The 22872-nt window shown below is 38.1% G+C and overlaps 1 protein-coding gene and 1 long non-coding RNA gene across 8 annotated transcripts in view; one reads left to right on the plus strand and one right to left on the minus strand.

The window, feature by feature from the left end:
* The window catches only part of CCDC141 (coiled-coil domain containing 141), a 232728-nt gene that overhangs the window by 68042 nt on the left and 141814 nt on the right, over positions 1-22872 (minus strand). For all 3 annotated transcript variants that reach the window (XM_057301445.1, XM_003815508.4, XM_055108823.1), the window contains 3 exons: positions 19880-20052; positions 3079-3220; positions 1304-1423 (listed from right to left, as the gene is read on the minus strand). In XM_057301445.1, the coding sequence (XP_057157428.1) occupies positions 1304-1423; positions 3079-3220; positions 19880-20052 (435 nt within the window). The remainder of the gene's footprint in view (positions 1-1303; positions 1424-3078; positions 3221-19879; positions 20053-22872) is intronic.
* LOC134728737 (uncharacterized) overlaps positions 1-22872 on the plus strand; it is a 163881-nt gene that overhangs the window by 57370 nt on the left and 83639 nt on the right. For all 5 annotated transcript variants that reach the window (XR_010109509.1, XR_010109510.1, XR_010109511.1 and 2 more), the window contains exon 2: positions 20566-20660. This is a non-coding gene — a long non-coding RNA (uncharacterized LOC134728737). The remainder of the gene's footprint in view (positions 1-20565; positions 20661-22872) is intronic.

Consider the following 22872-nt stretch of genomic DNA (forward strand, 5'->3'; position numbering starts at 1 on the left):
CAAATTCCTAAACTAATTTTATTATATGAGATGGCAAATTTATAAAACTTATTTATTAGTTTTTAATTTACAAAAAGATGACATATCAATAGTGCAGTCTTATTTAAATCTCTATCTAGAAGGGCCAGTGGGGAAAATATTACATATCAGGCCTAAATAACCTAAAAAATCAGTGACTTTGACTTGCTCAGGGATGTTCTCCTATGTTTTCTTCTGAGTGTAATTTCTGTTGTGTGAACTCCAACCACTGATTAAATGGATGAATAGAAATTGTAGGCATGACGATTATGCATGTCATAGAAAGAGCCATGTAAAATTTCATTGAGACCAACCTAAAAACCAAGCAAAATGAAAGAAAAAGCTCTGCAGCAATGAGAGATTGCTTCCCTACTTGTGATTAATATGCTTCCCAAGTACTACATTGAATGAAGGTAATTTTAATTTAGAGGCCCTGCTTCGTGATAGCACTCTGGGAAGGAAGGAAGCGGGGAATTTCTTCCCTTGTAATCTCCTCCCCATTTCTAAAATGTTTACAATTAAAAAATGAAATGGAGTTCAGGCATAAGTTCTAAGTATTCTAAATAATAAATAAAAAATACCCAATTTAACAAAAAAATTGGTGTGTTTGTGAGTTTCCGGTGGGGACACAGTCCATGAAGGAGGCTCTTCTGCTGAGAACTGGAGTCACACGCCTCTTCCCGCTGACCTGGGAGAACCAGGGGAGGGCACGTGACTCATGTTCCTTAAACTTTGCTGGAGCAGACAGAAACTTCAGGGCAGGTTTGGAGCCAAGTGCCAAGTGAAAGGGGTAGGAGGGAGCTGGAGAAGGTGCTGTGGTGGGGGTGGGGCACTTTCTGTCTCTGAATGTTAGGTAAGCAAACAAGGTTGTTTTTATTTATATCCTTGGAATCTTGCAATAACGCACGTTGCTTCTGGTAATTTTTTGGTAACTTGCTCTTGCAGAAAAAATTGCCAATAGTCAGAGAAGCACTGTCCCTGCCTCCTCTGCCACCCCCAAAATGAGGCTTTTTTTGAGAAACTGCCCAGGCAAGAAAAGGGAACCAAAAGAGTGTTTAATACCCAGACGTAATGCTGACTTTCAGTGAGCACAAATGCCCTAATAAATGCACATATAAATATAATTCAGACACATAAGAATATGAGTTTTTAAGTCATTATGTGCTACATACGAATTTAGAATTGTAAACCTCAAGTGAGCTAGGATTAAGTTTATAGCTATCAAATATTTTTAAAATTATCTTTACAAAATTATAGCCATAATAATCATTCTCATTTTATTTACCTTAGCTTGGATATCTAGTTCCAGATATTTATTCAAAATCTTCTCTGATTCAGAACGGGTAGAACCGACATCCATTGCATTAGAAAGTACTGGACTGATTTTCTGAATTGACATTTCCACCTTTAGGAGTGAATAATATATATGGCAGTCTTGGTACTATATTTTTGCATATATGTACGCACATGTGTCAGGAAGATAAATATTATTTTATAGATTCTCGTTATACTTGAAATGTATTTTATCAGTATTAATCTAATATAGTTTTAAATATTCAGAATTTCATGTTTTAATAACGCTACTCTCCATAGGAGGTAATACTTGTGGCCTACCAACAAATGTTATATGTTGAAAGATATTTCTTTTATTAACAGCTATTAGATATAAGCAATCATCCACATCCTCTAAGAACTTATCTATATTACCTATGAAGGATAATGCACTTGCCAACACATCAACAGAGATGAATTTATCTGTGAGTTGAATAGGACCCAATTTACAGGCACGTTTTAAAGGCAAGATCCAGAGCATGAGCATTGCAGTATTTTGGGAAGAGGGACTCTGGGGAAGCACCAAACCCTGGACATGTTACAGTAAAACACAGGGACATACTTAGGACATTTAATTGATGAGCTTGGAGGACTATGATTTGATCCTCAGTGGACATGAGTCATTGACTAAAATGACCCTTGAAGGGTTCTGTTCCATTCAAGTTACATGCTTTGTCCCCTCGCTCTAACTCTAGTCCATACTCCCCAGACTCGAATTGGCTCCAAATTGGCAATAAGACAAGCAGCAACAGCTGAGGTCCTACTGTTCCACTGCCACCAAATTAGCTTGGGTCTCAAGCTCCAGGCAATGCAGCACCACAGCTGCCACCATATTTGGAAACTCCCTAAACCCAGGCACCAGAACAAGGATAAAATCCCCAAGTTTCTGGATTAATAACAGGTGAGGAGGCAATTTAAATACAGACATTGATATTTAATGCCTTCTCCAGTGAAGTCTACTAATTCTATTCATGTAAGTTCAGGCATATAAGTCCACCGTATCAAACGAAAACATCATTGAAAATTTGAGACCAAGCCTCTGCAGCAAGATTCATTAGCATCAATGCCATTGAGATATTACTAGTTTTTGCTAAAGATAAATAATTTTTTTATTTAGTCAAATTGTAGCTCCTTAATCTTACTCCCCTTTGGAAACAGGAAGTAAAATTCTTCCATACCAAGCCATCATGTTCACTCTGCAGAGAGGATTTTCACCTGTACGTTTATATGCAGAATGACTGTGTTGCCTTGCACTGGTCTAGTTCAATAAAATATAATAATGGCAATTTATTCCTTGAAAAACCTAAAACATAATATTTGGGATCTGTCTATGTATCAATCTATCTACCTGTCTACAGTCCTGGTGTTGTATGGTACCATGGTAACAGAAACTTGTGCATATTTGAACCATGCTCAGAACCATGCAAATGAAAGATCCACTCTATTCCCATCTGTAGTTGGTTCAGTTAACACAGTACTGTGCAAAGCGGGAACTGCCTTTGTGTGTATACCTTCAGGCCAGAGGTGCAGACAGGCCACCTGGGTCAGGGATGGTTGATGAACAACAGTGAATTACAACTCTGTTTAGTTCAATTAAAGGACCCAATGTGGTACATAAGGGCAGCCTAAGGAGACATGCCCCTGTCCTCCTGCCATGCCCACATACTGCCCTACCATATCATCTATTATCACCAACTTAGATATTTAAGTTTTAGTTTATGAAACTACCTTCCGTAGGTAACCCTCCACTGAGGCTGTTAGTTGTTGTTTCTTAAGAGCATATTCCTTGTGCGCTGAACACTGTTCGGTCAGATGATCCACTCGTCTCTTAATGCACCCCATCATCTCATGGATGCCGGACACCTGAGAGCTGAACAGAGCAAGCCAGCTGTTAATTCACTCTACCCCAATATAGAACACAGAATATTTGAAAACAGATCTGCTCTCATGTTAGGTAGGCGTTGGTAAAAGGCATCAGCTTTAGGATAACAGAAGTTAAGTAGCTACCATCTCGGCATAGCAGAAAGCAAAAACAAATTATATTCTTTTGTTTTGTCTGTCAGTCCTGAGGGAAAAGATGAGTTATGGGTTTTTGCAACAAGGTCTAATCTTCTTTTCTAAAGGCTTACTTTTTAATATTTCTGTAGGATATTTTGAAAACCTTATGGCAAAGCCATAGTATGTTTACCACGACTTTTCCTTAGGATGTTATTTAAAAACTTCATTTATCTAAAGATGCTCTTTGAATAGAAATGTGGATCAGCCAATTAACAAAGCATTTACTAATCCAATAGGGTAAAATATTTACATAACACTAAGGTCCTTGTTCTCAATGATTATGAATGCTCAAGGCTGTATTCATTATATGAAAACCAAGTTATCACCAACAATTAGAAATCAAATATACTTGTTGATAAAAAAAAGAAGCCATGCCTCACATTATCATTTTTTCACCTGTGCTGGCCTCATGAGACAAAGAAAAGTGACGTGAGAGCTCCTACAACGAAAATGCCTCTAAAACAATGCATGAACTTTGAGATGGACCCTAGCTCTAGTCCAAAGATATCTTAACAAGTTTCCTAATATTGTTGATGGAATGAACACTTAAATTTTCCAACCTATCCTTAAGACTATTTAAGAAGTTGATGTCTTTCATTTCCCCTCAGTCATTTCCTTCACATACTGTATTAATAAAGATGAACATGATAACCCTTAAATTTAATTACCCAGAGTTTAAAAAGAGCTCAGAACAAGGTACAGGTTTCAGTCATTTTACCTCAAAATAATGAATTTATGACTCTGTAAAAAATGAATTTAATTAGTAATGAAATGAGGGCAAGATCCCAAATGACCGAGAGGTAAAGTAACCTCACTGGAGTGATGACGATGCCACTATAGAGCTGGAAAACACTGAGGTGTGTCCTGTGGACCACAGAAGTCCCAGGTAAGTTTAATTGGAGGAAAATATGAAACCACTATGAGTAATCTTATTCCTGGCACATAATGTTTCACAGATGTTACATTTTAAACATTTAATTTTGCATTTTAATACGTAGAGACAGTGAAGAATATAATCAAGACATCAGGAGATTCTTCTCATTTATCATTAAGAAATAGTTCTTAACAACACTAAATTCCATAATTCTACAAAAGCAGTGTATTGGTAATATGAATTGTATTTTGACTAGGCTTTAGACTTTGAAATATTGTATGCTCAAAAGGCATTTAAAAGGCCAGCTTTCCTATATACTGTAGGCTCCAAGTTTTCTGCAGAATATGGAAACCTGGAATGAGAAATATAAATTGAATAAAGGGCATTGTGGAAAGAAGGTACAGAGAACAAAGGTTGTGAAAGGAAATGGGCAAACACGTAGAGAAGAAACATAGCTGAAAATGGCAGAAAATGCCATTATTAAATAAAAGGAATTTGGAAATGATTAATACAATTCAGAAAGAAAAGCCAAGATAAAAGGTGCCCACTCCCACCTGAGTTGCCCTGTGTCGTCTCACCCCAAATGCCCTCGGTGTCTATTCCAGTTAGGGGCTATTTTACCAACTAAACTTAGAATACAGGCCTCCCTGACCCCAAGAAGCTGTAGCTTGGAGGGGAGTCCAAATTTTGAAAGTTTCCCTAGGGGAAACTAGATCTCAGTAACCAACTCCAGCCAAGCCTCTTGATTCCTGTTCACATTACTCTTTTTTATTCCCTGGCCTTCTCCAAAGAATAAGACTGTTAGCCAGCTTCTTGCAGTTATCTATAAGTCCTAGCCATGATGTCTCAGGTACCAGAAGTACCAGAACTCAGACCCACTCTCTGACTCTGACCTGAACTTGTTCTAGCATCCCCTCCTGCTCCCAAATTTCCCACTTGAATCCCTACTTTGTCTTAATTATGATGCTCTAATTCAACACTGACACTGAGCCCAGCCTCCTCTTTGGCCATTTGAATACAAAATGAACTCTCTTTCTAAAATGGCATCACTCAATTGTACAGTGTCATGGGAAATAAAGATTATAGATGCACACTTCTTATAAATTTGCATATAGTCATAATAGCTACTATTTAATACATTCTTGCAACAGACATGCCACTTTGTTAAGTGCATTAGATGCATTATTTGATAGAATCCTTAAAATAACTTTGCGAAGTGTCAGAAAAGTAGCAATAACTTCAATTTTTAGCCAATGAAACTGAGCCTTCACAGGTGACATAACTTGCCCTAGAGACACACAGCTAATATAAGCAGCAAAGACTTGATTTAATTTCAAGTCTCTTTGCTACCTGAATAGACTTATATACTTAATAATTTTATTAAATTCATGATTAGTTATACATGTTACCTTCAGGAAATTTAAGGAAAAACAGATTACATTGGTTTAGTTTGTACCATAAAATTCCATAACGACAACTAATAAAAACAGTTATTGAGCTCTTACTGTGATAAGGCACCATTCTTAAAAAGTAGTCTGTTTTCTAATCCTCATAGCAACCCTGTGAGCTGAGAAGGACTGTTATCCCCATTTCGCAGATAAGTAGACTGAGGAACAGAGACAGTCTCAGTAACTGGCCCAGTTCTGAAATGGCTGACATCTGATCTCAGAGGTCACACTCTGCCACCTCATAGTGCTTTTTCTGGGTCTATGACACATGATGTGGGGTAGGGAGTATTTTCTCCTCTAAAATTTCAGTTTGCCTTGAGTTGAGTGTTCTCGGCTGTCATAGAAACAGGGATGGCCTGGCTAACAGGCTCTTTTGAAACTGGCTGGCTTTTCTAAGTAATGCAATGCCTGCTGTAGTTTTCAAAGTGGCCACTAGAGGGTCATGGTAGCTTGCTCAAATTACTACGTTTCTTGAAGGTCCCTCCAGCACAAAAAATAGGTAAACAAAACCAAACCAAGCATTCCTTCCATAAAAGTGTTGCTTTTTAGCAACCTGCAATTTTAATTTAGGTGAATTACAACCAATCATATAGGATCTCTCTCTCTCTCTCTGTCTCTCTGTTTTTCAGTAACCTTGGAGATTCGGTCTTATTTTGTGGTGATTTATGCCTTATTATGTGTATCTATTGTGTTGTAAATTCTTTGAGGGAAATAAATGGTGTCCTATTTATTCTTATATCCCTTGTAGCCCTGAACACATAGCCTTATAAGTAGTAGAATATCAATGCCCATTTTCAAATCAAATAAAATAATCTCTGGTCATTATTTAAGGGAAGAAAACACATAAAGATTGAGAAGAACATATGCGCAGTTACCATATTTGAAATGTCGTAGTAACAGTGTCCAGTAGTTTTAAACAATGATGACTTGCACTTTTGGCCACTTGTAGAAGTTTTAGGCTATCCAAAGACTGCCCAATTTCTTCTTTGGTATGCTTTAGCATTTATAGTTACGTTAAACCAAATTTATCATGTGTAGTTTGGCTCAATACTTCCTTCTATTTAAAGCCTTAGAGGGACAGACTGAACTGCCTTGTCATTCTGTGCATCACTGCCCGTCCTGTGTGTACTCCACTCTCACATGTGGCTTAGATCCTTTTCTCGGGAAGAGAAGTTTTCATTCATCTTGGTTACTCTAGCCAGTTCCCATTTCCCTCTCTCTATGCCCTTATAACTAGGTAATCTCTGTCTGATTGGGCAGTAACCAGTTCCTTTTCTCTCATTCCCAATTAGAATATATCCATCACATTCCCAGTCCTAGGGCTTTTTCTATTCCTTCTTAGTGACACCCTAATCTGTGGGTTACATTCAGCCCTGATTCCATCCTTTTCCCTTAGAAACTTCATACGATGATACCAGACTTTCCTTTTGAAAGTTCTGAAACATTTTAAAACCTGCATAGCATGCATATTGACAATTTCCTCAGCACCTGAACGGCAGGTGGTCTGATCAAAGGAAAGGTATGACCCCACTCTTTGCCAGCAATTCTTACATGAACTGAAAATAAACTGATAGAATCTCATCAGTCTCCCAGAAATGAGTCCTATTACTTTACAGTCCTATTAAATTAATGATGAGACAAGAACTGACGGTGGGTAACAGACACTTGGTTGAACCAAAAACGTGGTGGCCTGTCATTTTGTTCTGATTTGGAAGTAACACTGCTCATGTGCAGCCTGATTGGGTGGGAGAGGGGCTAACAATGGGCTCAGATTTCTAGCTCTAACAGTCTGTGGCTTTGTGATTTGCATTGGAAATATTGATTGACCTTTGGGCTGTCTCTGTAAGAATGGATTAGAGGATGCCTGTCTGTAGTGTGAACATGCGGTACATCAGATTATTCCTGAGGTTGACTTTGACTTTTCCAAGCATCACAGACTGTGAAAGCTTCTTCAGGCATTTGTTAGAAACTCCAAATGAGAACATTCTCTCCCTTATTGATTGAGCCAATAGAGGGGAGTGGAGGGGGAAGAAAAATAATTGCTTTTTTTTTTTTTTCTCAAAGAGCACAGACGTATTGACTTCTGGTTCAAGAATAGACTGTTCTATTTACTGTATGGAAGCAGTTGCCCTATCTTTGCATTTGTTGTAAATTGGGGCTGGAGGAGGGAAGCAAATTCCAATGTTAATGTGTTCTAATGATTATTTCTGAAGAATGGCAAGTTGCTTTCAAACCTTTCATAAATTACTATTGTCAGCCCATCTGGATTAGGAGCTGAACCAGATGGTAAGCACTTGACAGCTTACTCTGTCTCATTGGGAGGGATCAGCTGACCATATTTTTCTTTTTGTCTATGGACAAATTATACTTTGAAGATGGAAAAAAATCTTCCTTATCTTTAGCTTGCTGCTTCTTTTAATGGGAACCCGAAGAGTGTCTTTTTATGTTTATGGTTGTCTTTATTTTTGAGGAAACAACTGCTGCTCTCTAGTTTTCATCCCTACTTTGAAAAAGTGCCATTTATACTGTAGAAGTGAAATGCATATGTTTCTACAATAAATTTGATTCTTATTTAAGCTATATACTTTGAAAATTTCTCCCACCAAACATTTCTCTCTCTCTCACACACACACACACACACACGCACACGCACACACAGACACACACACACACAATGTTTTATGTATAGATAACAAAGTAGAAACAGAAAGCAGTAAGTGTGGCTGAAGCTACAGGGCATCTGGGTTCTTGCTCAGATGCATGTAGAGATGGCCAGAAGTTCCATTTCTATGAGGCCATAGAGACCAACATATATGTCCTATGTGAAGGGTACCATTGCTAGGATTCTTCCCGAAATCAGTAGCAGAGCTGAAATTCTCTGCCCTCATTAGGGGAGGCTGAAAATGCTGCAGCCAACAGCTATGAGGGCCATGGAATTAAACATGGCAGAGCCATCAGGAACCACCTCAAGCCCTCTTCTGGTTTCCTGACTGCATCTTCAAGAGCCACAATATCTCCACAGACGCTTGTGTGACCCTGATCAAATAACAGAAGTACATTTTGATGCTGGACTGAAGGTCCTATGAGTCCAGGTGGTCACTGCAAAGCTGCTAAGGAGGAAAGAGCAAAGAGAGAAGCAAGCAAGCAAAAGAAAGTCAAAGAAAAAAACCCTCCCACTCCAAATGAGAGTGCAATCCAAAATCTCAAAACACATGAAGAAAAGCAAATCCAAGATACGTTCAACAACCAAGAGATAAATGTACTCTAGCTGTAAAGAAAATAAGTACAGCAATCTGACAATGACTTTAAAGTAAATGCCTGAGATCATCAGAGAGATTAAAAAACCCCAACACCCACAATAAAAGACCAAGAAACTTTGAAACAAAAAGTCAGAAATAAAACAAAATTAGACACAAAAAAATTAGGAATCACAGAAATGAAAACAATATATTTTCTAAAATAAGAAATCAATGAATGAAAACAAAGGGAAAATGGACAAAAGTGAAAATAGCCTGAGGACCCATGGAGAATGCAACACAAAGAGTTAAAATAGTGAAAAAATACCAAAGACAGGTAAGAGACTGCAAAGAGACCAAGAGGCTCCAACATTCTTCTAATAGAAGGTATAGAAGAGAAAAAAAGGTAATAGCAGAAAAGTAATATTTAAAAAGATAATTGCTGAAATTTTCTCATAATTTGCGACATAATACTGAGATTAAAAGGGCACAGCAAGAGCTAAACAGATAAATGCACACATTTGAGATTATTTGGAAAACATAAAAATATCTTTTAACGTATTTCCTTCCAAAAAGACTTTCTTTTTGGTAGTCCCCTGGCCCTCCTCACCTACTCTACCCCACATTAGTATTATGCCTTATGGAGAATTTAGGTCCCACTTGTACCTACTTACATTATATTGTGAGGATACTCTGTCTTAAAATATTCTTCAAAAAACTATTTGATATGGACTTAGGATATTCCATTATGTGCTTTCCCTTAAACTATTCAAACATTTCCCTAGTTTCTGGAAATATTTAGCTGGTTTTCGGGTTTGCACTATTATAAATAGCACTGTGATGAGCATCTTATTCATAAATATGTCCCCTCACATCTCTTCCTGTCTCTTTTCCTTGTCCTCTTCTCCCTAAACCCTGTAATATGAGAGGAGTCCTCAATCACCCAGGGCAGGGATTTCTGCCTCTTTAGTCAGCCTTCCTCTGGAGGTTCTGTAGGTCCAGATCTTTTTACTCTGGGATCTTTGCTACTTCACATCATCAGCATTATAAATGAATACATTCATATTGTCATGATAAAGATACTTTATGAGAACCTAGTGTAGGTAATCCTGGATTTAATGGGAAGTGTGAGCTTTTGGTACTTTCCACACTAGGAGTTTTAGAATGATAAAATCCTTAACAGTGTTAACAAGCCAAGATTGCAGTTATGACATTTACCCAGCCTCTAAAAAGAACAGCTTAATATAGACACGAAAATATTTGGAAAGTGGCTGGGTTGACTGTCATAAGAACTCAACTTTGTAATTTCCTAAATTTCACTATCTGACATTTACCATCTAAATGCATCATCGAAGTCTTTTAAAAGCAGTTATTTTTAAGTTCTTAAATGCTTAGTACAGTTCATATAAAATGCAGGCATAGACAAATCTACTAGGCAAAGGAAATGTGTTTGTCTTGTTGGAGAATGGAGATTGTTTTTGTTTGTTAAGATCTTTGTAAATATTTTCACTATGTTAAGGGCTTTCCTTCAATGTCATGCCAGCCCCTTAACATAAGGTAAAAAAGAGGTTTCTTGGGTGGTTTCAGCCCTGGGTTGATATCATGGTCTGAATGAGGACATGATACTGTCACAAATGAAATAACTAAAGAATGATTCAGCCCAGCCCAGAATGAAAAGTGAAGCCATGAGATAGACGTGACAAATAAAAAGGAATTCAAGAAACTATTATGTGGTAGGTATTGATTCAGTTCATCTTGGCTTGAAGATGTAGACCCTTCACCCATCTCAGCCTACCAAATACAGCAACTGTTCATAGCCCTCTCAGATTTCACCCTTTCATTTGGCCTGTCTTGATCTCAGACTTTCGGATTGTGTCTCCCTTCTCTGAAGAAGTGACCGCAACATCCACTGTACTCATGGGCCCCTCATGCCTGGAGCACACTTCCTTGATGTGCAGCTCCCTGACTGGACACGGGACAGGTTCTGGGGATTTGGGGTCAGTTTTATATGGCTTTGATTGTCCCTGAGGCCTGGTGCTGGTATGCCATATAAGATGCTTATATGTACATTTGATAACTTCCTAAATGAACTGAAAGAAAGAAAAACTTTGCAGAGAAGTTGGGACTTGAGCTGAAGCTAGAAGCTAGAGTAAATTTTAAGTGCACTAAAATATATATTTTTAAAAAAGGATCCATGTTCATTTAGCCACCAGGCTTCTTGTTATTGATTAAAGCTGAATGAAAGGAGTAGAAAGACAAAAACTGGCAACCTAACAGAGTAGTTCAGATCAGCTTTCAAGTACTCACACCACCCCTTACTGCAGTGTGACAGGCAATAGGGCAAGTTATTAAACTTCTCTGTGCCCCAGTTTCCTCATCTGCAAAACAGGGACAATGATAATAGTAGTACCCATTTCACAGGGTGGTTTTGAGGATTAAATTAATTTATGTCTAGAGCACAGAAGTGTTTGCCATTATTGCCAATGAGTCTTTGAGCATAGTGTACCTCCCCCCTCACTTTGTAGTCTTGTCTGACACACTTCTCCCCCTGCCACCCCCTCCTCCAGCCACACCACCCTTCTCTCTGTGGCACCCTTACTATTGCTCTGCCTGTTCCACTCATCTCCTGGCTGCTTGCAGGGTAGCCCCCTTTGTTCTTAGAGAGTCTTTCTCTGACTACAATGTCTAAAATGATCTCCTGCTCAGTCACTCTATCTCATTTCCCTTTTATATTTTTTCATAGTACTCATTGCTGGGTAAGAGCATCTTATGTATTTGATTTATCTGTTGGCTATTTCTTACCACCAGAATAGCATAAGCACCACGAAGATGGACACTTCACCTATCACATTCGATGCTTGGAAACAATTGATTTACAAAAGACACTCAATAAATATTTCTGAATAAACAAATGAAGAAAGTGATCATGTTCTGTTCCAAAAAGTTCAAAACCATGCACAATATCAACCAAAGGAAGTAGCAGTAGCCAACACAAATGAAAATTGTGGGAAAAGAAAGCAAAATCCAATTAACTCCTGTTTTATGTCTCTGTAAAATATGAAAATATGAAGATCTACATTAAGAAGGCAGTAAGTGTTGGATCAAAACAGATAATGCTTAATTAAAGTTACACCAAAGCAAAATATTCAGTTAGGATGAGGCATATAAGCTTAAATCCACCATGATGAGGTAGAATGAAACCTTATACAGTCCTTTAGGCAGGTATAGAAATTGAGTTAACTCTGAAGCAAGTTTATTTGTCAATTATATAAGTTAATTTTAGCAAAGAGGAAAGGCAAATGAATACTTCACAAGGTAGCCTGGTCTTGCTGGGTTTTTGTATGTTTTTGAGCTCTGAATTGGTAACTGAACTGAGAGAAAAAAACGAGGTCCTTATTTTTGTCCCATTATAGAAAACTTTACCCTCACACAAGGTCCTGGACCCAGCATTTCCAATCACCACAGATTCCTGTGTCTTAATAAATGCAAAATTATGCTTGGTAGCAGGCCATCTTTGGTTTTTCTTTAGACTTGGTTCTCAAAGATGATGCTTAGGGAGAGATGAGGAAGGCTGGAAGCCAGGGGCTTTCAACCTCACTGTAAGTCTAAGTTTGGCCATTTCTATGATTTAAGTATGGTTTGTGCTCACCAAAACTCATATTGAGGCTTGGTTCTCAATGAGGTGGTGTTGGGAGGTGGTGTCTTCAAGAGGTAAATAACATGGTCATTAAGATGGATTAATGTATGTTTCATAAGACTGGGTTAGTTCTCTCAGGAATAGATTAGTTCCCACTACAGCAGGTTGTTATAAAGCGAGGCTGCCTCTTGTGTTTTTCCCTTTTTTCACACATACCTGGTTTCCTTCCAGTTTTCCATCACGTTATGAGGCAGCATGAGGTTCTTACCAGAGGCTGACCAGATGTGGCCACCCAATCTTGGCCCTCCAGCCTCCAGAATCATGAGCTAGCTAAACTTCTTTCTTTTATATATTACCAGTCTCAGGTATTCTTCTACAGCAACAGAAAATGGACTAAGACAACTGTTATTACATACACTTGTAAGCATCATAAAGAATGCACTAAAATGCCTTTAAAATTAAAGTGGTTATGTGACAGATATTGTACTCCAAAAGGATAACAACTATTTAATAATGACTTGGAATTATCATCAGATTAAATGCAGGAAATAGAAAAGGCAAGAAAACATGTAAATAACCACAATTTGCTTTCTGAAGCTGCTCAAACTTCAAATGTATTTGATTCCATGATAGTAAAACAGTGTAAGTCTGTTCCTAATAAAGTAGTGATTACCGAACAATAATGAAAGGGTCTCAGATTTACTAAGGAAGCTTCATCTCAGATAAATGTAAACTTCTGAGGTCCTATTTTTTGACTAACAGAAAAAAAATCAGATCAAAGGGCCTCTGAAATTCCTACCTGCCTCAATACTAAATTAAGCCTTTTAATACATTAAGATAAGTGTTTATCTTCCCTATTTCAAATATTACCTTTCCAGTTAGTGAAAATGAATAGAATTTGATACAACTGACTGTGCTGTAACCATTTGAAACAACCATATTACCCTCAGTATTTTTTTAAGCTCTTTATATAGAAAGTAAAAAAGTATAGTTATACACTGTATAACATTTCAATCAACAATGGTGGTCCCACAAGATTATAATGCTGTATTTTTACTGTACTTTTTCCATGTTTAGATACATGAATACCATTGTGTTTCATTTGCCTATAATATTCAATACAGTAACATGCTGCACAAGTCTGCAGCCTAGGAACAATAGGCTAGCCTAGCTATGTAGTAGGCTATACCATGTCTAAGTATGTGTAGGTATGTGTGTAAGATGTGTGTAAATGCACTCTATGATGTTCACATGACAGGAGAATCATCTAAGACTCATTTCTCAGAATGTATCCTCACTGTTAAGCAATGTATCACTGTACTTGTTTATTGAGCCCCTTCTATGTGCTGATGGTGGTGCACATAGAGAGGGCTCAATAAATAAGTGAGTTTGTGCTCAACTGGTGGTGCTGTCTCATTCAATTTAAAAAAACTCTATAAAATGTATATCTTCATTTTACAAAGAGAAAACTGAGATTCAGAGAAATTAAGTTTAAATGTCATGGCATTGTTTTGGCACTCAGAATGTATGAACTAAAATTCCTTTAACGTGAAGTCTTGGGTTTCTTATCCATACCAGTTTTTTGGTGTCTGGTAATAGGAACCTTAATAAACTGTGTCCCATGAGCGTGGCTGGCACTCAGAAGTCTCAGAAGCTATCGTGATGTTCAACAATATCTGCTTTGCTCTGTTGAAATTTACATTGATTTCCATTGCCAGCATTCTAAACTCCATCTTCACTCCAGCAGTGGCTGCACTTGAAATATTATCCTTACATTCTATTTCTTTCCTGTGATGATGACTCAGTTCATTGAGCACTTAAATTATTAGACGAGGAAAGGAAGCAAATCCCAAACAGAATGCATGGGATTGAGGTCAGTAGCAATGTATGGCTCTAGTTTGCAACCGACAGTCTAATGCATTTCAGTTCAATTTTTAATGGGTTTTTATTCTAGATCTACCTTCTGAATCCAAAAATGTCCTTTGCCAAGAAACAATTTTATTTTATCTTCAGCTCCTCCTGCAAAATGAAAATAGTATTGATTTATAAAATATTATAAAATCTCGAGGAAACCAAATACCTTGGAACTACAATGTTGACAGAAACCATATTGCTAATGATTTTCTTAAACCCACTTACCTAAGCATTAATTCAAGCTTTTGAAATGGTACCTAATTATTTCTTCTTCTGTTGAAACCAGTCTGCATCATGAAAAACAGGATTGTAGATGTCTCTTTGAAAAACAATAATTATGTAAAAATTAAGACAAAAAGAGCAAAAGAGGTGAAAAGAAAACTGGTATGGATAAGGAAACTAAGACTAGTGTCAAGGGAGTTTAATTTCATACATGTAGAGTGTCAAAAACAATGCCATGACATTTAAACTTAACTTCTCTGAATCTCAGTTTCCTGTTTATGAAATGGAGATGTCCATTTCATAGAGTTTTTTGTTTGTTTGTTTGTTTGTTTTTTGTAGTTGAATGAGACAGCACCACTCTTGGCACATAAAGAAGCAAATAAACATATCAGCCATTACAAAATGGATGGCTAAAAATAATCAATAGAACCTCAAACACAGAATGTATAAAAAATAAAAGCAGCTTTCCTCTTATATTTAAGTTTTGAAAACAAAGAATTACTGATTAGAACAAACAGGATAAAATTCAGCAGTAAAAAGTTGTTACTACTTTTCTAACTCCAGGAGTTCAGCATCAAAACTAAATAGGGAACTTCAGTTTCTGGTCAAGAGGCGGGGACTGGATTTACCCTCATGCCTTAACCAACTAGAAAAACAAGTACATGAGCAATGGTTTTCAGACACTGAACAATTAGTAGCACAGGGCAGTGATCTGTTAGAGAAGGAAAATACATGAGATGAGCCTTATGATTGCACTAGTTCATTGCCTGGAAGGTAATTTTTAGATCAAAGCTCAGAGAGGTGGAACTAAGCAGAGCCTGGAGTTCTTGCTGAGTTGAGAAGACAGGAACCAGGCTTTGGGTCAAGGCATCTCGAATTTGTGGGCAGGGTACCAGATAGGAAGGAGTAACCCATAAACAGAACTCCAGAGATTTGGGCAGAGTTCTTCAGCTACATGGTGATCTCCCCATGCGTGGCCAGAGGTACAAGGAGGAGCTGGTACAATTCCTTCTGAAACTATTCCAATCAATAGAAAAAGAGGGAATCCTCCCTAACTCATTTTATGAGGCCAGCATCATCCTGATACCAAAGCAAGGCAGAGACACAACCAAAAAAGAGAATTTTAGGCCAATATCCTTGATGAATATTGATGCAAAAATCCTCAATAAAATACTGGCAAACCGAATCCAGCAGCACATCAAAAAGCTTATTCACCATGATCAAGTGGGCTTCATCCCTGGGATGCAAGGCTGGTTCAATATATGCAAATCAATAAATGTAATCCAGCATATAAACAGAACCAAAGACAAAAAGCACATGATAATCTCAATAGATGCAGAAAAGGCCTTTGACAAAATTCAACAACCCTTCATGCTAAAAATTCTCAATAAATTAGGTATTGATGGGACGTATCTCAAAATAATAAGAGCGATCTATGACAAACCCACAGCCAATATCATAGTGAATGGGCAAAAACTGGAAGCATTCCCTTTGAAAACTGGCACAAGACAGGGATGCCCTCTCTCACCACTCCTATTCAACATAGTGTTGGAAGTTCTGGCCAGGGCAATTAGGCAGGAGAAGGAAATAAAGGGTATTCAATTAGGAAAAGAGGAAGTCAAATTGTCCCTGTTTGCAGATGACATGATTGTATATCTAGAAAACCCCATTGTCTCAGCCCAAAATCTCCTTAAGCTGATAAGCAACTTCAGCAAAGTCTCAGGATACAAAATCAATGTACAAAAATCACAAGCATTCTTATACACCAATAACAGACAAACAGAGAGCCAAATCATGAGTGAACTCCCATTCACAATTGCTTCAAAGAGAATAAAATACCTAGGAATCCAACTTATGAGGGACGTGAAGGACCTCTTCAAGGAGAACTACAAACCACTGCTCAATGAAATAAAAGAGGATACAAACAAATGGAAGAACATTCCATGCTCATGGGTAGGAAGAATCAATATCGTGAAAATGGCCATACTGCCCAAGGTAATTTATAGAGTCAATGCCATCCCCATCAAGCTACCAATGACTTTCTTCACAGAATTGGAAAAAACTACTTTAAAGTTCATATGGCACCAAAAAAGAGCCTGCATCGCCAAGTCAATCCTAAGCCAAAAGAACAAAGCTGGAGGCATCACGCTACCTAACTTCAAACTATACTACAAGTCTACAGTAACCAAAACAGCATGGTACTGGTACCAAAAGAGAGATATAGATCAATGGAACAGAACAGAGCCCTCAGAAATAACGCCACATATCTACAACTATCTGATCTTTGACAAACCTGAGAAAAACAAGCAATGGGGAAAGGATTCCCTATTTAATAAATGGTGCTGGGAAAACTGGCTAGCCATATGTAGAAAGCTGAAACTGGATCCCCTCCTTACACCTTATACAAAAATTAATTCAAGATGGACTAAAGACTTAAACGTTAGACCTAAAATCATAAAAACCCTAGAAGAAAACCTAGGCATTACCATTCAGGACATAGGCATGGGCAAGGACTTCATGTCTAAAACACCAAAAGCAATGGCAACAAAAGCCAAAATTGACAAATGGGATCTAATTAAACTAAAGAGCTTCTGCACAGCAAAATAAACTACCATCAGAGTGAACAGGCAACCTACAAAATGGGAGAAAATTTTCACAACCTACTCATCTGACAAAGGGCTAATATCCAGAATCTACAATGAACTCAAACAAATTTACAAGAAAAAAACAAACAACCCCATCAAAAAGTGGGCAAAGGACATGAACAGACACTTCTCAAAAGAAGACATTTATGCAGCCAAAAAACACATGAAAAAATGCTCACCATCACTGGCCATCAGAGAAATGCAAATCAAAACCACAATGAGATACCATCTCACACCAGTTAGAATGGCAATCATTAAAAAGTCAGGAAACAACAGGTGCTGGAGAGGAAGTGGAGAAATAGGAACACTTTTACACTGTTGGTGGGACTGTAAACTAGTTCAACCATTGTGGAAGTCAGTGTGGCGATTCCTCAGGGATCTAGAACTAGAAATACCATTTGACCCAGCCATTCCATTACTGGGTATATACCCAAAGGACTATAAATCATGCTGCTATAAAGACACATGCACACGTATGTTTACTGCGGCACTATTCACAATATCAAAGACTTGGAACCAACCGAAATGTCCAACAATGATAGACTGGATTAAGAAAATGTGGCACATATACACCATGGAATACTATGCAGCCATAAAAATGATGAGTTCATGTCCTTTGTAGGGACATGGATGAAATTGGAAATCATCATTCTCAGTAAACTATCGCAAGAACAAAAAACCAAACACCGCATATTCTCACTCATAGTTGGGAATTGAACAATGAGAACACATGGACACAGGAAGGGGAACATCACACTCTGGGGACTGTTGTGGGGGGGGGAGGGGGGAGGGATAGCTTTAGGAGTTATATGTAATGCTAAATGACGAGTTAATGGGTGCAGCACACCAGAATGCCACATGCATACATATGTAACTAACCTGCACATTGTGCACATGTACCCTAAAACTTAAAGTATAGTAATAATTAAAAAAAAAAATTAAAAAAAAAAAAGAAAGGAACCTTTCCACAGCCAGGGAACATGCCGCAAGCAAAGAGTAGCCTGACCAGAGAAATAACATCTGTCTGTGCTTTGAGACCCATTTGTTAAACTGTGACTGGACCATTTTGAAATTATAACTGGAAACCTCACCGCTTAATTCAGTCATCATATGACTCAAATCAATGTCCGACATGTACCCCGAGTCCAGGCACAATAAGTGTCTCTTCTACCCCATAGGATCTTTTCTGTATTGTTCAAGACATTTATACCTTCTGGAAAAGCTGGAAAAGATGAGGAGGAGGAGGAGTTCCTGTATCCATATTTTGTTCCTGGATGGGAGGAAACACCTTGAAACTGCTGAAGCCTAGTGGACACCCCTATTACCTAATTCACAGCTTGGAGCTAAAGTAAAGAAACTTAGTAAAAAACATAGTTATTCATTTTTCAAAGGGGAGAATCCCTTGTCTTCATAGCCTCAACTTTTTGGCTTTTATTGGAAGACCTTGGATTATTTCCAATCTTAGTTGTGCATGTAGCACAACTTGTTTGTAGCAAACATCACAAACCCTGGGTTAAATACCTCTGTCCAGATTCAGACTGTCTTCTGGAAAGAATGTTCCCCAAACCCAAAGTTACCAAATCAACACCTTTAAACTCGTCTAAAATAGAACAGAACAAGGGTTTAAACAGAAATAAAATGATTTTATCACATTTCACCTATTTCGTGGTTCTTCAAATTGAATGTCTTTGAGGTTTCAAGGAGATTGTAGACATGGAAGGTGAAAAACTGGGTTTAACCCATTTATAATTTTTTTGTTCTCTCTCTGTGAAAAATGTAAGCCCTGCTTTCATTTCTTCCGGGTCAATATGCATTCCACTATCTGCTCTGTCATTTCCCCTTTGTCTTTCTGTTCTTTCCTATACTTTCCTACTGCATTCTCTCTCTGTTTCTCAAGGTCTTTCTCTCTCTTCATGCCCACTAAGCTCAACATTGATGCATTCACCAAATGTGCTCATAAAACAGGCCCACCTAGAGCATTGTTCAAAAGCATGGGGTCTGGTGCCCATGCTGTTGGATTAATAATTGCCACTGTTTACTTAGGGTTTTGCATGGTGAGCCACCAAGGTCATAACTGGAAGGAAATTCTGGTATTTTATTTTCTTCCAGTAAGAAAAAGACAGGACAGGATAGACTCAAGACTCATGAACCAAAGGGTAGGAGCTATTCCATAAAGACGCTAGGGTTTGAAAAGCCTTGGGAACTAAAGCTCTATTTCTTACTTTGTCCATTCCCTTTCCCCTCCTCAGAAGCGAGTAAACAGAAAGCTTTAGCATATGTAAGTCTCCAGGCTCAGAATATGGCCTCACTTCTGGATGAGCAATGGCTGTGTTCAGAATAGCTGTTGATCAAACTTCAATAGATCCTTTTAAGCCGTATCATAATGCAGCAAAACATCAGAACCAGAAAAAGACAATCATGCATCTTATTTTTTAGCACGTTGTGGAAACTGTGAAAAAGCTTGTTACACTGAGAAAGAAATCAACTTTACTCACCTGCAGGAGTCTACTTGGCTGATTAAGGTTTGTCCCTTTTGCAAAGCATCAGCTGTGCAGTCTTTAATTTTTCTGTGTAATTCCTCATGCCTCACTGCCAAAACAGCCAGACTTAAACCCTCTGATTTAAGGAGCTTAAGGTAAGCTTCAACTCTTCCAAGTACATCAAATGCCTGCCAAAGAAAACATACTTTTATTTTCTGCTTCTCTAGTTTAAAATCTACATCAACGTGTACACAAAACACTGGCAATTAAATCAGGCCAAACAATTTATTAGTTTCATTATAACAAAAAACAACCATCTTAATCTTGGAAGATTGTTGGAAAACAGCTGTATAGTTTTTTAGGGTTCCATTTAGGGAAACTTATCATAGCTTAGCTGAGCATAACTAAATGTCAATACCATAAAATCACCAAAATAGTTTACATTGAGAATGTATCTATTCAACACAAAGAGTTATAACTGCATAGAATTTGGAGAGTCAGTCTGGTTTATTTTGTGCATTTTACACTGTAAACAAATAATAGATGAGTTATTTAAAAATATTATACAGGCTTTTATGGCAAGAATGTTTCTGTAATATTCGTTAGAGGAAATTTCCCAGTAAATTCCACTTTGCTCTTGAAGCACTGTAGGGAAATATTCAAGAAATTATGAATGTCCTTTTTTTCTCTTGCTTTTGCAGATATAAGACCTTCAGCCTACTCCATCCAAGGCATCCATCTGTCTTCAGAAGAGATTAGAATTTTGTTCTGAAGCCATGCAAAGAGTAAGACCAAGGTAATATTTAGCTTCTGACATGCAGAAATAGGATTATGCATAAAAAACATAGCCTTGCAAACCAAGATATTGTCTTGAGAGAAGATTTTAAAATTCCTTTATTTTCTTCCTTTATTAGCAGATCAACAACCCAGCATGCAGGATTAAGCTTATAGAATTAACATAAAATAGAGAGGAGTTAGCCACTGGGCCATTAAGGCTTAGCTGGTATTAAGATGGAGGAGTGTGTGATACAAAGGCAATGAAAGAATACTGTGGGTATATGAGGAGAAAGGGAGAAAGCAGAGTGCAGTCATCTTTGTAGGTCTCCTGATATCTCACCTAATGTCTCTAGGAATAATTTTGACCTAGAAAACAAATGGTACATTGAAGAAAATCTGAATGGCATGGGAGGTCTTGCCACATTGCCCTTTAGCACTATTGAAAGAAGCCACCTTATGGAATGTTCCATACCAATCTGGAAAATAGTCCTAACACAGTCAGCTAGGCAGTGCTGTGTAGTCAGGCAGGGCCTTGAAGTGTAGCCTCCCTGGGTTGCTGAGTTGGAAGCCAGTGAGCTTGCCAGGAGCTGACCAGTAGAGCAGGAAGACCCCACAGAAGACTCTAGGTAAGGATCCCAGACCAAAAGAAATGAGAACAGGTGGGCTCATGAGTCCAGTACCACTAAGACCTGAAGAAGACCAGGCGAGCAAGGTTGAGCTGGTGCTGGGGCAACACAGGCGAAGCCAAATGTAGAGGCTATGGTCATGGAGGTACACAAATGCACTCATGCCCCTGTGCCTGCTGCCATCTCAGGGGGTGAGATCTAGTGGCAGAATTGGAACTGGACAAAATTCAAAGTTATGAATGAAATCACTCCAACAGCGTCTTACTACTTATACACCGATATTCTATTTTCCCACCAATGTCCTCATGTCTCCCATGTCTGCAATTCTGTTTATTTAGAATATTTAAAACAAAATCATTCTCACTTATTTAGCAGTGAAGAGAAAGTTATAATAATAACTATAGTTTAATAAGAACGGACTACATGCTTGCTTCAATACTGTGTGTTGCACAATTCTTATTCAGTCAATGAATATTGAATGCCTGCTTAGTTCCAGGCACATTCTCCTTAACAGTCCTAAGAGGAAGTAAGAAATTATCCCCATTATATGACTGGGAAAACTGAGTCTCAGAGAGGTTAAGTAAATTGCAGAAAGTGACACTTCTACCAAGGAGCAGATTTGGGATTTATACCCAATTTCCTGACTCTGAGACCACTGCTCTTAAATCCTGGGCTGTGGTGCCATGTGGCAAAAGATTACCTTGGAAGACTTAAGAAGGAAGGGCTATGTCAGAGAAAGTTGTAATCTTGGGTGGAAAAGGAGGGATTTTAAAACTTACTTTTTGTAAATATGTCTCTGCCTTTCCTTCTTATAGGTTAGAAAAGATACAGAGAAAGGTTGAGAGATTTCTCTTATACTATAGGACTGTAAAAGAAAGAGAACTTAATTAAAGAAACTTTGAACTTGAAGAACTCTTCTTTATCTGATTCTTTTGCTTTCCTGCAGTTGGCAATGGAGCCAAGTGCAACAAAATGTTGATGTTAGAAAAGATGATTGGCCAGGCACGGTGGCTCACACCTGTAATCCCAGCACTTTGGGAGGCCAAGGTGGGTGGATCACTTGAGGTCAGGAGTTCAAGACCAGCCTGGCCAACATGGTGAAGCCTCGTCTCTACTAAAAATTAAAAAAAAAAAATTAGCCAGGAGTGGTAGCACATGCCTGTAATCCCAGCAACTTGGGAGACTGAGGCAAGAGAATCACTAGAACCCGGGAGGTGGAGGTTGCAGTGAGCTGAGATCACAACATTGCACTCCAGCCTGGGCAACAAAAGTGAAACTCCATCTCAAAAAAAAAAAAAAAAAAAAAAGAAAGAATGAAAGAAAAAAGAAAGAAGATGATTTAATGACTTTCCCTATCCTTCCATAACCCATTGAAACATCATTTGCCAATAACCACTGTTTCTGAACATTTTAAATACATTTTAAAATTTGTATTACTTATTTTGAATAAAGCGGAGTTTGTTGTTAATTGAGGGTTAGGTTTTTTGTTTTGTTTTGTTTTCTGAGACAAAGTCTCACTCTGCCACCAGGCTGGACTGCAGTGGCGCCATCTCAGCTCACTGCAACCTCCGCCTCCTGGGTTCAAGTGATTCTCGTGCCTCAGCC

This window comes from Pan paniscus, chromosome 13, assembly GCF_029289425.2.
Source record: "Pan paniscus chromosome 13, NHGRI_mPanPan1-v2.0_pri, whole genome shotgun sequence".
In the NCBI taxonomy this organism is placed as follows: domain Eukaryota; kingdom Metazoa; phylum Chordata; class Mammalia; order Primates; family Hominidae; genus Pan; species Pan paniscus.